At 42.5% G+C, this 17235-nt stretch overlaps 1 protein-coding gene across 2 annotated transcripts in view; it reads right to left on the bottom strand.

The window, feature by feature from the left end:
- CHCHD3 (coiled-coil-helix-coiled-coil-helix domain containing 3) overlaps positions 1–17235 on the bottom strand; it is a 127360-nt gene extending 110125 nt beyond the window's left edge. The window contains exons 1-2 of one of the 2 annotated variants that reach the window (XM_069034234.1): positions 17073–17235; positions 15405–15477 (exon numbers count right to left, since the gene is read on the bottom strand). In XM_069034234.1, coding sequence (XP_068890335.1) covers positions 15405–15477; positions 17073–17153 — 154 coding nt within the window. In that variant the 5' untranslated portion in view covers positions 17154–17235. The remainder of the gene's footprint in view (positions 1–15404; positions 15478–17072) is intronic. The other variant, XM_069034244.1, reaches the window with a different exon arrangement.

Here is a 17235-nt window from a genome sequence, read left to right as displayed (position 1 = left end):
GCCAGGGCAGGGCAGGAGGGGCAGCAGCTGCTCCAGAGCTGAGATTCCCAGGAGATTGGGAATTCTATTAATTCTATTTTCTCCCCCCTGTCCAGCTGTGGAGGGCACTGAAGGAAAGGCTTTGGAGGGAGTCTCGAATCCAGACAGGGTCAAAAGTGATGAAAACCAGAAAGCTCCTGCCAGGATCTGGGCAGACCGAGCAGGGATGGTACAGGCACAAGGAGGTTTTGCCATTTTGGTGGCCTCTGGGATACAGCACCCTGACTTATTCTTTAGGAAAAGTTTGAAAGACAATTCCTTCCTCATACTGAATGTAAACCCATCCTCCTTCAGCTTAAGGCCATTCCCCCTTGTCCTGTCACTACATGCCCTTGTGAAAAAGCAGATTTCAACACTTGTCCATTCAGTCTTCTCCAGACAAGAGATGAAGATTCCAATCCATCCAACATCCTTTGGCAAACCTGAAAAAGGCTTATTCCACCACCTTTTTAAAAGGTCACAAACCCTGATTTCCATTAAAAATATATTTATATAGAGTATGCAAGGCCATTTGCTCAACCCTTTGTATTTATTCTCCCACTTGTGCTTCAAAATCAGGCAAAGAAGGAACCAGAAATCCAATGTATTTCCCAGGGTCCAAAAGGCTTTGCATAGTTACAGGGACAACTGACAAGGGCAGAGGAGCAAAAGGGACTGAAGGACTTCTCACTTCCCAGCAGTTCCTGAGGTTTCAGATGCATAAAATGTGCTCTGCCTTGGAACTCCAAAGATCATCCATGGGCAGGATGGGAGCAAAGCTTCACGTGATGCTAATTCTTGAGGAACCATCAGCAATTTCATCCTCCAGGTCTACGACAGGTTGGTACATAAACTCTTGTAGTATTTGCCTCCAACTCCTCAGCCCTTGCTAATCACAAGATCCAAATCCATATCTTTTTCCTCTCTCTCTAAAGCAGTAGCTTCACGGAAAAGAAACAATCAGCAGGATGTCAGGATTACACCCCGAGCAGTAAACAACAAACCTCAGGGAAAGCAGACACCTGCAGCCTCAGAAATGTTAGCCTGAGAAATCAGGAATGTGATATGGACAAATTATTCAAATAACTTCCAGCCTGCAGAGCTGGGAAGCTGCCCATTAGCTGGGCGTTTGGAAAAAACCCATTAAAGTAAACAGCATTTATTAGCAGACACCTTCACTAAATTCTCTGGAAAGGGCAGGTGCATTAAGTTATTAATGAAGAGACACTTAGGTTTGATACAATCAAATGCCTTTTAGAAAACACTTAGCTAGGTAATGTTCAGATAATGAATTTAAAAAACCCAAAAAACAACAAAAACACAACACAAAAAAAACCACCAAGTTCTGGTTTTCCTTCTAGTTAAGCTTGGCTATTTAAAAGAAAAATGCTGGCCAGTGGAGATCCCTGCAGGATACTGGAAGGTTGCTCCAAGATCTCCACACAACCTTTTCCTCTCCAGGCTGAACAGCCCCAACTTGCCCAACCTGTCTTCGTAGCAAAGGTGCTCCCTATCAAATTCGTGACCTCCTCTGGATTTGCTCCACATGAGAAAGAAAGAAGGTTGAAGGGAAAGAGAAGATGTAAAGAATTAAAGAATATGAACTATTAGTCAAAAATGAGGCACCTCCACACTTCCTCCAGCACAGTGTTCAATCAGCCTTTCCACACCACACTTCAAGCCAGGGCAAGCTTTGCTAAAATCTCTTTCAGTTCTGCCGAAATTCACGGACTCAATACAACAATCCCTTTGAAACATTTCCCTTGAAACATTCCCCAGAGAACACAGCTCCAAGGTATCTCCCAATCACTGCCAGCCACGGGAGGACTCCTTTTTATGCTGGAAAAACCAATTCCCAGTGAATTCCTGCCGTTTCTTCCATTCACCTCTGGCATCTGGTATTGACAACACCAGGGCAGTCAAAGCATGGACACCATCCAAGGGGAAGTTCTCCCATCACTGTGAGTAGGAACATTACCCAGCTCCTTTGGGACAGGGCACCTCAGGGCTGCCTTCAGCCCCATCATCAGCCTCAGCTGCTACAGCTTCCGAGGAATTAATGAAGATGTCACCAGGAAAATTCCTAATTGTGCATTAAGGCTCATAAATATTGGATCAGGAAGCCCACGTGCCTGGTGCCTTCGCTGCTCACACTGATCAGGGGTCTTCCACAATTAAAACACTTTGCCCACATTTCAACTTAAGATGTGTAAAATGCAAATATTATAATATGCAAATTGCCTTGATTTAGTCTGTGTAATAAAAGCGCCGGTTTGGTCCATATCTAAATTCCACAGGTCACACAAAAATCTTCAATATCAACAGGAAGAAATTCTTTCCTCAGGCATTGGAAGAGGATGCCCAGAGAAGGTGAGGCTGCCCCAGTGCCTGGGATTATCCAAGGCTGGGTTGGATGGGGCTTGGAGCAAGCTGGGATAGCAGAAGAGAGGATTTCAATGTTGATTAAAGCTGTAGAATATGTGCTTGGTGGGTATAATCAGGTGGGAAGACAGTGACACCATGAAATCTACTCTGCTTTCCTTAATTTTTAGTTCTCAAAGAGCCCTGGATTTGCTGGGAGCAGCACAGGAGAGGAGACAGGAAAATGTTGCAATTAAAGTGCATCAAGTATTGCTGGGAGATAATTACTTTTTAAATTTAGTGGATTTCAAACACTGTTGTACCTGATCCTTAACCTTAAAAATAACCCAAATTAGCCTTGCACTCAATGAAAACAATAATGAAGCATCCCTCCAGCCCAGCAGCAGAAAGAAAACCCTAAAAACATTTAAAAAGTCATTTATGTGCTTCAAAAAGCAGCCTTTAAACTGTTGTGGGTTTTCTTAAATATATTAAAGAGCATTCTCAAGAACAAACTCTACTTTCAGACTGATACAAATTTAACTACCAACACACCCAGCAACTTCTCCACTGAAATCCCCAGTTCCAGAAACTTCCTCCCATCAGGAATTCAGTACAAACAAAGCTCCCCTCCAAGGACAGAAATTTGTATTAACTGTTAAATATTAGTAATGTGCAGGAATATTTCAGATGAGTTCATAGGATAATGAAATACAAAAACAATGCAATTAAGTGTGCATAATTTCAAAATATTTAATATTTTACTTTCCAAAGGCGCTCTTGCATAATTACATTCTCTATTTTCCAATGTAAATGTGGGTATCAATCAATTTATACTAATTTCAATTAGAAACAAGACAGTGCATGGTCTAGAAGTAACAAAACAAAGTTCCTGTTATATTTGGAATAGTCTCCTTTCAATATCCTGTTAATGTTGGGATAAAGCAAATCACACTGGATTTATGAGGAGGCTGGAAAAAACAGGATTAGGAGGTTTTCCCCTGTGATTCTTTGAATTAGGTTGTACCTGCCTGTGCTAACAGCTCTGCTTTACAAAAATAATTCATTTCTGAGATTCACACTACCAAAAATACGTGGGTTTGACATAGTTCTGATATTTTGAAATATCCTGTCTAAGAGGACTTTAAATTTGATAAACAGGTGACAGATACAGGGATGTTGTGCAAGAGCAGAAACATGAAATATGTTCAGTACATCTCGAAATACGTGAGAGCCCATAAAATCAGGTAGCTCCCACCAAGAAGTGCACTGAGTTTAAAAAGCCAGTTAAAAATTCCCCTAATTTTTAGTTTCTGCAGGAACTCCTGCTGTGTGGATAAATGACTTCATGGAGTTTTAATGTTACTTTTTCCATCGTTCTCAATGGCCCTGGAAGGGAGGGAGTGATTTCAACCAAACCTTTTTCATAACCCATCTTTTTCCCCCACCTCTGTAATAAAATAGAGAAATAATAACTTATTTCAGCAGCTATTTAGCCATAAGTCATTCTGTCCTCCTGTTAATTTGAAATAATTAATAAAAATAATGAAACAGAATAATCACACACCTTTAAAACACTATCCCTGCCTCAGACTGAATACAGCAGTGGAGAAAATTCCCATTTCAGCTGTTTTAGTAATCCCTACTCCACACACACGGGAAGGCTTTTTTCTTGTGGAGTACAATGGATAAAAGAATCAGGATTCCGTAATTCAACATTAAAAAAAAAATAATAATCATATTGTAAGCAATGATAAGAAGGATTTGATGATTCTGCTTTCAAGAGGATTAAGCATGTGGTGTCCTTTCAGGACAATTTAAGTTGTCCAGTTCCTGATCTTTATGGTTCAGAAGTTTATTGTAAAGCTATTTTATCTGACAGTGCAGGGAAATTTACTGGTGTCCTTTTCATCTTCTTGGACAAAATCTGTTTTAAATTCTTTCACATGTATTTCAACAAACTCCTTCTACCAGTGCAGAGGACAGGGAAATAATTATGTATTTTTACACGTAGCAGGTGAGTAAAAAGGGTTTTTTAACTAAAACATCTCTCAGAAGTCACCACTAATGGCAAAGAATTGCCAACCACTCCTGCTCAGTCCAACACTCCCAAATGGGCCTCCCTGCACTGCCAGGGCTCCAAAAATAGCAAATTTTGATGTTCAGATCATCTACCACCATCACCTCTAAGAAGGAAACTCCAGCTGTGATTGTGCACTATCAGTGGCACTGAAAAGTCAATTTTCCCCAATTTCAGCTCTGGATTGGAGCCACTTTGGGCAGGAATAAGGAAATCACAAAGCTGCTCATCACTGTCACAAAGGCCTTGGAGGGAGGTTATTTTTATACCTTTCCATGGGCAGAAACACAGGCTTCAGGCACAGAATTTTACTGTCAAATGTTCCCATTCCAACTGTTTGTGGGGCAGGTGGCTCTGCTCTTTCTATCAGCACACCCCAAAGCTGCACCCACCACTCATTTCCACTAATGTTAATTAAAGCCATTCATTAAGTGCCACATCCAGTTGTTCTTTGATGTCACAGATCAAATGTGTGTGACATAAATTCTTTATTTAAGGTGGTGACATTGGCACAGATTTCCCAGAGCAGCTGTGGCTGCCCCTGGATCCCTGGAAGTGTCCAAGGCCAGGCTGGACATTGGGGCTTGGAACAACCTGGGATAGTGGGAGGTGTCCCTGCCCATGGCACAAAATGATCTCTAAGGTCCTTCCAAGCCAAACCAGTCTTTAATTCCATTATCTTAAGGGTCTCTTCCAACCTAAATGAGTGAAGAAATCCAGCAAGAAGGAGGATGGAAAGGATAATGCAGAATTTTGAAAGCACTGATAAGGTGGAAGGGGAAGCAGGTGGGATTCAGAGAAGCAAATCTGCAATTAAACCAGGAAAAGACAAGAATGATGCAAAGATCAAGTGGACAATAATGATGGAAAAGGTGTTTTAAGAGAGACTTTTGTAACCATTCTGCAGCAGATCCACGTCCACTATGAATTTTCCCCATCTGTCCTGAGCAAATCCCTCTGAGGAAGTTTTTATGAATTCCACAAAACTCTGCAACAGTGCCATTGACACCAACCCATTGGCAAGATTGAAAAAAACATGTGAATAAATTAATTGTCCTTAAGAAATCTACCTCTGTGGCTAAAACTAATTATAAAGATATTCTAGGAGAGAAGGGCGAGGAAAACATAAGAATCCATAATCCTGTGAAAAAACCAAGCAGTGGAAGTGTCCTTACAGGTAAAGGTTAATGAAAGAAAAAAGTGTTTCACCCAAAGATAACACTCATCAATACCTCTGCTGATCCCATTAAACAGATTTCTCAGTGGCTGGAGTCGCATGGGAAGATCAATCAGGATCTCAAACGCCCACACTGCACATTTAAAGCCATTTAACACCCGAGCACTAAATTTTAAAGGGATTAAAAAAATGTTCCAGTAGAACCTGAATATTGAGCAAAACTAAAAAAAGGTGACTATCTCTGTATCAAGTCCTGATTTCATTTATCGATGACACGGGCACGGAAAGGCTGCACGAAATCTGAAAGCAATCACTTCATCTCAAATTGGGTACAAAGAAAGCAGCAGTGAGAAATAAGTGGATCTTTAGCAGCTGTTGTGGTGTGCTCAATCTCATCTCCTGTTCATTCAGACAGGTTATAACAAGAGGCTGCTACAAAGCATCCATCGGAGCAGAGAAACCATCATTGCAGAATTTGTTTATTCAGCTCCGATGAAAACTCCAGCACGTTCAGGCTTGGAATTGCTGACTGGAGAAGGTGTGAGGGAAGGAATTTAAACATTTGCACCATGTCCTGGACATGAGAATCACTTAGAAAAGGAAGCACAGGAGAATTTCCAAGTATTTCCTGGTGCCTTGAGGACAACGTCTCCAGATTCCGACACCCCATACAGCAGCTTGTTTATTTTGGAGAATAATCTGGAAGTTAATTTGGTGCCCAAGTGGAAAAACATTTATTTCATGTAATATGACCCAAGAAGTCAGTTTAAAAATAGCCAATATTCACACTTCAAACATGTGCATCCTCAATAACTTGGTGCACAGACACAAGGATTTATTTCTCTCAAGCAAAGTGGAAGTGACTTACACACATTTTGATGCTTTTTCTCCAACTCCAGCAAAACCAGCTTTTTTTATTGAATTATCAGCACACAGCTCCAGTATTGTCAACTTTGAAATGTGTTTTCAGCCCAAAATTCAGCACTGTATTGCTGCTTTTAATAGTAACTGAAAACAGGCTGTAAACAATGTGTAATTATGATGTTTATGGTTATTTTCATTATTCAGAAATTGTTTAAAAATAAAGGACAACACTGAAATGCTTGAAATTCTCACAACAACAGTAATCCAACACCTGCATTTTTAATGATTTGCAATGAGATCTGCTAATAAAAATCACTTGTACAAATGACTGGTCTCAGCTGATGCAATGCTTACTACAAATTGTGGCTTTTTAGTGCTGCAAGTTGTGAGCAGACAGAAAACCAAGGTACTACAGGGAAGAAAAAGAGGCTGCAAGAGGTGAAATATGAAAATCTCAAGGAGAAAGAATAATGTGATTATCATGAAGATGCTCCCAGAAAACTGAGGAATTTGTGAGGTTCACTTTGAGTAGAACATTCTCTTTTCTTCTGCAAACAGAGAAGAATAAAAGCAGAAATAAATGTGTTCAACACTGGCACAGAAACACAAGAGCCACCAAGTTTTGACCAAAGTGATGTGATACAAGTGGTGCTTTTCCAAAAATTCCAGCTTCCTCAGGTTTCTGATTAACACCAAAATCACTCTTCTCAACAACCACTGCCTTTTAATTTTTCCTACTCATTTCTCTGGATATTATTTTTTTTCCTCCTTAAATTTCCTAAATTGGTGCCATCTCCCCTTGTTGAGAAATGTCAATTAGTAGCATCAGGGATAGTTGAGAGCTTTCTCAAGGATAAACTGCCTCATGAAAGGAGGAAAAGGGGGAAGAAAAGGTAAAAAAACAAAATGTGAAGCATCTTGGATGAACCATTCAACTCCTTCAGTAAAAAGTGCCAGAGATTAAGGGGAAACAGAACCTTTCTGGGAAGAACCACCATCTCCCACCCTAAAAGAACAGCTGAGATTAAATGCTTGTTTTTTGGTGATTAACAAGAGGTGAAATCAAACATGGTTAATGAAGCTAAAAATGAGTATCTGATAAATTGGCTCCATGAAGCATTGCCAGAGGCACACATCAAACCTTGAAAAAACAGGGAAGAAACGTCCTTTCCTTACTTCCTAAATTTACATTTCAACCAACAGCTAGGAATAGCCAAAGCCCAATTTTCAGCCTGGTGTTGCTCAAAACTTTTAATATGACACCATTGAAAGTCAAAGAGTTCAGAACACAAGGAAAGCAAGATGGGGGAAAAAAATTGTGGCAATAATTTATTGTGGCAATAAAGTTTTTCCCATTCCCTTGAGGCTGAGGAAAAGGATTCTAAGTGGTACCTCCTGTTTAACTAAACAACAACTGCACGAAGCTTTCAAGCAGCAGCACCAACAAAACACTTAACCTGCCTCAGCTGACAAGTGACGAAGAGCTTTAGGAACACTTTGCTGCAGCCTGAAGATGAAAGAATAAAACAAAGTGTTTCTTTTCATCTTATGCAATTAAATCGTAGGTTTAAAGTGTTCTTTTGTACCACACCGAGGAGTCTCTCGCTGGTAAATAAATCAGGATGGGAAGAAAAGTAGCAATTTACTATTAAAACCTAAAGGTTTTATTACTTGGAGGTCTCCTTGTGCTGCTGAAGTTGTGTTACATCTAACAAGTGCTATTTTTCAATAATACAAAGGGAAAAAAAATGCACTTAAATTCCTCTGCTCCTTCAGTCAGTGCAAAGATAAATTTGGATAAGAATAACTATTGTACTGTAAAACCACAGAGGATTCTACACAGCAGAATGGCAATTTCCTTGCTTGGTGCTATCAGGACTTGTGTTGGTAAAATCAAACAGCTCTAATTTACTCATTGGGTTTATCTCATTAAAATTGTCAATATTTTTTATTTTGTTCTTTAAGATTAAAAAAAAAAATCATTCAAACTGCTCCAGATGACTTCTATTCCAACAATCCCTTAAATTACAAAGCTCTTTATCTGAGCCAACTATCTGGGCTTTTTGACCTATAATCCCAGGAAGGTCTCTGAAGGACAACAGAGGAATAGGACAGAACACAGACAATTCTGCAAGGACACACATGGGACATTTCTAACAAAGACCACGACCAATGTGCCCCAAACAGGCATTTTCTTCCATCAAATTCTGATTTCTAAAGGATAAAGTAAAATTAAGAAAAATTGAAAGAAAAAAACCAAACATGTTGCTAGATAGGTTTTTTATTAATTTTAACACACATAAAAGCCCCAAAGCTCAAAACCCCCACCACACAAGTCTGGCTCATAAAGAGTGGATAAACTCTGGCTTCATTTCAGCAAGTTCAGCCTAAGGCTGGGCTCAAAGTCCTAAAGCTTTTTCCAGGATTTAACTACAAAACAATTTACTCAGAACTAGTAAAAGGCAATGGCACCACTGCCATCCATAAATGCATAAAGATTTAGGCCTTAAAAGTCATTATTGCCTGACATTTTGCAAAGGGCTCCAAGAACTGTGCCCAGTGCCTTAATTCTCCCTCCTGAATTGAGCTTACTAGAAATTAATACAAGAACCACATCAGCCACCAACAGTTGTTTTCCAAAATGATTTTCCTGCTAAGTACTGGAGGATGATGCTTTAACAAGCACAAATCTCGTGCTCCCACATTAAAAAGCAGGAGGTTTTAACTTTTAACTCACAAGCCATTGCTAAGCAAGTACTTTGGATGTGCTTGTTAAACAGCAGCTACGACAAAAATCCCTTTATTTATGTGCTACACGAGATTTGGAGAGCCAACGCCTGCACTCAGCAAACCCTAAGAGAGCACAGGCAGCCTAAAGCAGAATAGCATGAATTTAATTTCCCCAAATCCACCAGAGACCCAAAAAGCACGTGGAAGGCAGTACATAAAAAGTATCTGTTTCTAAGAATAGATGGAAACAAAAAGCGACACTTCTAAATGAAAGCTCCTTGAAAAATAAATTCTGCCTCTCTGCAAGAAGCCACGCACAGAAAATCATTTGTAAAAGGCAAAAACTACAGAAGAAAGTGACTGTCACTGCAGTGACTGTGCCTGAGACCTATTCACTTCTACATGAGGACAGGACCTGGCACATCCAGGGCTCTTCCTTTAAATTCCACCTGGAATAGCCCAAGTTCTCCATCAGTTGTAAAATGAGAAACCTTTAAATCAATTAAATGTCCCCCTGATATCTGACAATATTCATGGGATAAATTGGCTTTTGCCCTGGCCCTCATGTAGGGAAACAAAACAAAACCACAGCTCAATCCCACAGATTGAAAAACTGAATTCCTCCGTTTACAGGACCCTTGGAAACCTCAGAGTTCATTTCTTTAGTTCCCTTCCCAACACTGAATAACAAATAAAGCAACAGTGGGAGCTGAAGGGGGGCTGGGAATCACTCACTGCCATTTCAGCCTTAAACACCTCCCACACTGGGGCCACTTTTCCCATTCGAAGTTGAGCGGGATTGTTTCATTCCAACGAAAAAAACAGAGGGAGAAAGGAAGGGAGAGACAGAAAAACCTCTCCTACGTTTGGCCTGGCCCTTCAACTGCACAATCACAGACCCACAGAATCCCAGAATGGTTTGGGATGGACTTTGGACTTTTCAGCTCATCCAGTCCCCCCTGCCATGGGCAGGGACACCTTCCACTATCTCCAGTTGTTCCAACCTGTCCTGGGACACTTCCAGGGAATCCAGAGGCAGCCACAGCTTCTCTGGGCACCCTGTGCCAGGGCCTCCCTGCCTTCCTTGTAAAAAACTTTCTTCAACCAACCCAAATTTGTACCATGTCGAACTCCAGGCTAACGTTTACACAAACAGCATTTCTTGGAGCATATTTAGATCTATTTAGTTATAAATTGTTCTTGTAGGAGTTTCTGGGTTTAGATCACTGCACACCACATCAGGATAACAACACACATGAGCAGATGAGGTTCATTGTAACATCAATTATAGGTTAAAAACATCACATTCACACAACAGGAGATGTTCCAACACCTTTTGTCTTTTACTCCTGCTCGCCTTTAGTGTAAAATGCCTCATTCCATGGAATGTCTCAGCACTTCCAAAGCAACTGAGCCACGCAGCCCAGAGGTGCAGGGCTGCTGAAATCCCAACGACAGTGCTTCAGTGGAGATTCAAAATGCTGCTTTGGAGTGAAACAAATGTTGGGAATACAGCACAAGAGAGCAAGCCAGCACATTGCAGCTTTTCATTCACACCTTGCAAGGTGAAAATTCATCCGGTTCTAGATGTTCATGGAATGGTTTGGGTTGGAAGGGACCTTAAAGGTCCTTCATTCCCACCCCCTGCCACATCAGGGACACCTGCCACTATCCCACATTGCTCCAAGCCCCGTCCAACCTGGCCCTGGACACTTCCAGGGATGGGGCATATTCCTTTTACACAATTAGGGACATTTTCCATTTTCCAACTCCCATGATTCACCAGTTTTTCACAGGAATTTCAGCACCATTTGACAAGGCCTTACCAAGCCACCTGAAAGCACCCACAGAACACCCTGCACGTCACACAGACAGCAAAAACTTTAATTTCTGCAGCACCTCCTCCAACTCCCCTGCATAATTCCATCTTCCCTCTTCTGCTGCAATCCAGTGACAGGAATGTCAGGCTCCACTAAGGATTTGCTGTTACACTGACAGCACTAAAACTCTGGCACCTTTAGCAGTCTGGTGAGTTACAAGACGTTTCACCTTTGCATAATAAAACACTTCCATCAATACCTTTAACCCAAAGGATATCAATGGACATCACTGCAAAGAAAAGTCATCTCCAAGAAACTGTGTGACTACTAAGTAGCAAGGTATTATTAATATTAATTTGTAACAAGCAAATCATGGCCTTCCAGGCCATCAGTGATCCACCTCAGTGTTGCCTGAGGGTCCTTCTTGATTTATTTCAGGTTTCCAGTACAAGTTTAAAACACTTTTTAGAAAGACTTCCCAGAGCTGCAAGTAGAGGAGGGCAAATAAACACAATCAAAAGCAAAACCCAAGCTCTCCTGGCTCCTGCTGCAGGAAGGAAGGTGGAAAATCCACGTCAGGAACTGCCTGAGCTTTCCAGGTGTCTCACAGCAAAGGGAATCAACCCAGGCACTGCCAAACCTCAGGTTTTTTCCTGTTCTAAAAATAAGAGGAATTCTAGAAAGTAACATCACAAATGTCAGTTCATTTCATCTTTCAGTTCATGCAGAGAAAAAGTGCTGTTGGAACAAAAAGGTGGATAGAAGCAATTAATACATTAAAGGACAAAGAACTGCCAGGGTTTATTTGCAGAGGATTCTTGCTTACCTGGCAGAAGTTCAGCCCAAATCTGTAAACTTCCAGGTGCTCACAAAAACTGACAACACAGAATAATTCTCACAAGCAATAGTGCAGAGCTGCCCACAACATTTCTCCTGAGACATTCCAGTTTAAATGCAGTTTTTCATGCAGTATCCAACTATCCATAGTTACTAATCTCATCAGGACGTGCTGCAACTCTTCAAAAACATCCAATTTTAAAAAATTATCTTAAAAACAAACAAGCAACGAGGGCAATGATTCTGCCATTAAAATTCTCAGCCACGTTCCCTTGGCTGCACAAATCCAGGTGATCACAGTGGGCCCTTTCCATCTTTTAAGAATTAAAAATGCTCTGTGGCACTGAGCAGATGGATTTGCACCCCCAAATCCCAGGATCACAGAACCCTTCAGGGTGGGAGGGGCCACAGGAGTTATTTCTAACCGGGATACAGGAATATTGGGAGGGACAGCTGAACTCCTGGCTGAAGTTGAGGTGAGTGACATCTCTGCCTTCTGCTGATCCCCAAATCCACTCATGTTCCAGTCTCTCTCTGCTTCCACCTCATGCTGGCCTTATTTTTACCTTTTTAACCAGTCCGGCCTCACAATGGATCCAATAATTTTCCTGAGTCCTGGAATGTGCTGTTCATGCACCAGGAATAGGTTGTCCTTAAGATTCTCCCACCTTCCCTAAAGCCCCCCAAGAGCTTTCTCCTACGTGACCCCACAACCAAAAGGTGAAGTTTGTTCTCCTAAAGTTCAGATAAATCCTGGTTTTGTCTCCAGTTAGAACCCAACACTTGAAATCCTCATTCCTGAACATCCCAGTAACACCTTGGTATGTTTCTGACTGGCACAAGGTACTGAGAGCCACTGAAATTGTACCCAAAACCAGACAGCAACACAAAAAAAGACACCAATCCACAAGAATTAATCCATGAAAACAAGCAAGGTGTAACCCAGCTCCTGAGGAGGCACAGAAGGCCTCATTTTACTACACCCCTACCCAATATTTTGTGACATGGGGCTTTGGCTGATTTTTTCTCATGAGGACAGAATAACAAATGCAGTTTAAAAAAAAGGAGAAGAAAACCTCTGTGTCCTTAATAGAACCTGTTTCTGCAAATGGGAAAGAAATGGCTGTGGTGCTCAGCCTCTTAATAATTTAAGCATTTCTTCTTCTTCTTTTTTTTCCCTAATAAACTGTTAGTTTTTCAATATCCACTAAGCTAAATGAATTAAACCATTCCCTTTGTCTGCAGTTTTAGGTATAAAACACACCCAGGGAAAAAAAAAACAAAACCTCATTGTCTGACCAAATTGCTTCCCATCAATATTGCTTTAGGAATTACAGACAGACTTGAAAGATTTTACACTTGTTAAATATTTTAGTGCATTTAATATTACTCAGAAGCCAGCAGGTGAGCCAAGCAAGCTGGGATGCTTTAAGACATTGTCTTTAGATGTCAGATTTCAGTGTAAGTGGATGTAATTTCATTTTCTGACCCCAAACTGAAGTGAATAAATTCATCATTATTGGCAAGCAACAAGACACAAATTCTTTCACGTAATCTAAGCCATTAGTCCTCCACCAAAAGCTATCAAAGGCTTGCCTTGAAGAAAGGGCTGGGTTTAAGAGCTCCAATGTTTCTCCCTCTAGACATCTTTTCTTATTTATGTAAAGTGTTATTTGTCTGGGATACAGAAGCCCTTCACCAAAAATCACAAGTTCTTAAAGGAAAAATACTCCTAAGATTTTCCAAGCTTGAGAAGGTCAAGCAATTCATGGAATCCTGGAATGGTTTGGATGGGAAGGGACATTAAAGAGCTTTTAATTCCACCCCTGCCATGGGCAGGGACACCTCCCACTGTCCCAGGCTGCTCCAAGCCCCAATGTCCAGCCTGGCCTTGGGCACTGCCAGGGATCCAGGGGCAGCCCCAGCTGCTCTGGGAATTCCATTCCAGCCCCCCCCCACCCTCCCAGCCAGCAATTCCCAATCTCCCATCCAGCCCTGCCCTCTGGCACTGGGAAGCCATTCCCTGTGTCCTGTCCCTCCAGCCCTTGGCCCCAGTCCCTCTCCATCTTTCTTTAGGCCACAATGAGGTCACCCCAAAGCTTTTCTTCTCCAGGCTGAACAATCCCAATTGTCCCAGCCTTTCCTCATAGCACAGGTGCTCCATTCCCCCCAATAAACTCTGGACTCATTCCAAGTCTTTCAATAAATAAAAATAAAAAAAAAACACAAAACAAAACAAAAAAAACCCAACTAAGCAACCAAAAAAAATAAAATGCACTATTTCCCAAATAGAAAGAGAAGCAAAAATGAAAGCTTAAGATATGCAACAGTGTGAATTAGCAGAGAATTTCTGGGGTATCACAGCCCTCACCTCCAGTCCCCACACCCCAAAATCCCAGGAGTTTCCCATAACTCGCATTTAAGGATGAACAGCAAACACCACAGGGAAAGCAGTTAAGACATGCAAGTGTTGTTCCATAAAAATCCTTTCTCTACAATAATTTCTTCACCACAGGGAAATACAGGGACACAAGGAAAAAGCTACTATTTAAAAAATTTTTAAAAAAGAAGATTCCCTGTCCGTGGTTCCCTGCCCATTGAAGGGGGTTGGAATGAAAGCATCCTTAAAGCCCCTTCCAACCCAAACAACTCTGGGATTCTGGGATACAGACCCCTCCAATTAAGCAACAGGAAACCAACTTTATGCTCCAGAAGGAAGAAAGATGCTAAATTCTGTTTACTCAAGTCCTGCTGCAAGGCTGCCACAGGACAGGTGTTTAATCAGTGCTGAGTTTGCTGGGGTTTTCTCTAAGTATCAAGGCAAAAGGCCCTTGGGGAATTCTGCTATCATGAATATTTCTGGAGCACTGATAAGAGCCTTACTTGAACTTCCCAGGTTTCAGGGAGTCCACAAATCACCTGTTCCAATCTCTGCCACTGCTCCTCGCTCCTGCAGCAGCTGCGTTGTGCTCGCTGTGCTGAAGGATTTTAAATTAGAGCAGAGCATTCCTGGCACGAGGTTTGATGCATTTCAACAGCCCTCAGTAACAAAATATAACAAGTTAAGAAAGCCATCGATCTGTGTGAGCTGTAAATCACTTACTTCCACCATTCCAGGGTAGGAAAAAAACACATTCTCCTTTTAATGTTTGCTTAAGTGTATTTCAGCAGAACCTCGCTAGAATAAAAGTCAGTTTTGATTAAATAACCAAGAATTTGCACTTCAGAACTCAAGACATATTTGGATATTTGCTTGTTCTGGGGTGTTTGGGGTTTTTTTAAGTCTTTAACAATGGGTAACAGCGTGGAAAGCCAAGTCTAATTTGTGTTTTACACCTGAATGTCAGCCAGAGGTAAACAAAGAGGAATTTCATTCCTCTAAAAGTCTGCGAAGCTAAAGATGAGCCAAAAAGTTAATGTCAAAAAAATCATCTCAGCAAAAGGGCAATGAGTTCATTACAATGCTCTGAAGGGCACATCCTGTTTTCACATTAAAAGCAGAAAACCAGGAGCAAACCTGCACCTGCTCCTCGGTGCTGTCTCCCAGGTGAGGAAGGTTCCTTCATCCGATCGATGACGCTGTCAGACAACTGCAAAACACAACAGGGTCACACTTCAGCTCCTTCTTTATCCCCATCTCCCCTCCAAATGCAATGAAGCTTTTTTAAAATGAGCCTGGAGCCTCTCTGGAAGACATGACAACTGCTAAAATTCAACCCCCAGCACAAAACAATCCCCTTACTTGTGAGGTGAGCACTCCAAACAAACAGAACAAGAAGATTTTGGCTCTCAGGATACAGAGAAGAGTAAAGCAAATTAACACCTTTGGGCATGTTGCTAGTAATTAATCAGCATTTTTGCCTTTCTCAGTGATTTAATTTGCCTTTCTCAGGTGCAGAGCACTCATCCCAGGAAGAACTTCATCCTGGGAAAGCCCTCAAAGGACTTGTGCAACACAAGTGGTCACAGTTGAACACAAAGTTCATTGGGATGTTGATGCAAGCACACAGAAGAACACTGCCCCAAACTGTACAGACTCAAACAGAGTAAGAGCAGCCTCCAGTTTCAGATCTGTGGAAGCCCATGGATAAAACTAACAAGAGTGAAACAATTATTAGCATAAGAACTTTCGGTTTCTAACTTCTGTCGTCAAATCACAGAATTATTTGGGTTGGAAGAAACCTTAAAGGGCTTTTAATTCCACCCCCTGCCATGGGCAGGGACACCTTCCACTATCCCAGGTTGTTCCCAGCCCCATCCAGCGTGCCTTGGACACTTCCAGGGACTTAGAGGCAGCCACAGCTTCTCTGAGAGCTTGTGCCACGTTTCAGAGCACATGAACTCTGCCCTGTGTGGAATATATAAATTTATATTACATTTATATCGCTGTCACCTATTTACTCAAGAGCATTAAACGACCAGAAATGAAAATATGAGTTTGCTGAAACAGAATGAACTCTCAATGCTCTCCCTGCACCACTCCTCCCTAAAAGCAGCAATAAATGATAAGTTATTATCACTCCTGACACGAGCTACATAGTGTCTCCCATGGAAAAATTCCTAAGCTGCAAGAATTCCCCAAGTTCCTTGTGTCACAAGTCATATTTTGGAATATTACAGACGACAGAGGCGGCATTCCTGCCACCTGCCCTGGAACTCAGTGTGGCTGCCCCATCTCTGGAAGTGTCCAAGGCCAGGCTGGATGGGGCTTGGAGCAACCTGGGGTGGTGGAAGGTGTCCCTGCCCATGGCAGGGGTGGCACTGGTGTTCTTTAATGTCCCTTCCAACCCAAACCATGCTGGGACCGCTGATAAACAGGGAGAGACGGAGAGCGGCTCGGCGGGCGCACAGGAAGTTGGACACTCGGCGTGAACGGGAGCAGGACACGGGAAAGGGAGGAGCTCCGGGATGGAGGTCAGGGAAAGACAAACCGAGCTCCTGTAGTCACAGATTTCCCCTAGAACGGGTCACCACGCGGGACACACGGCTCCTTATCCCAGCTGGGCTGGAGAGAGGGGAAATCACTGCGGGAGACAGAGGGAAGCGGGACAGGAGCACGGACAGAGGCAGGACCAGGGGCGCGGGGGAGGGAGAAGGGGAGAGAGGCAGCGTGAGAGAGGGAGCCGGGGCCAGGCCAGGCCAAGCCCGCAACGCCCCGGCGAGCCCGGGCCGGCCCCGCGCTCACCCGCACGCCCTTGACCACGGTGATATTCTCATTCTCGTCCGCCTCGAAGGTGACGCGCCGGGTGCTGCCGCCGCCGCCCATCTCGGCCCGCGGACACACGGACGGCCCCAAGGAGACTCGCCGAGCGCGCTGCCAGCCCGCCCCGCAGCAAGGCGGCTCCTCA

Source organism: Aphelocoma coerulescens, chromosome 1A (genome assembly GCF_041296385.1).
Source record: "Aphelocoma coerulescens isolate FSJ_1873_10779 chromosome 1A, UR_Acoe_1.0, whole genome shotgun sequence".
Classification (NCBI taxonomy): domain Eukaryota; kingdom Metazoa; phylum Chordata; class Aves; order Passeriformes; family Corvidae; genus Aphelocoma; species Aphelocoma coerulescens.
The sequence above is the reverse complement of the archived record's forward strand: the minus strand, read 5'-3'. Positions and strand labels throughout refer to the sequence as shown.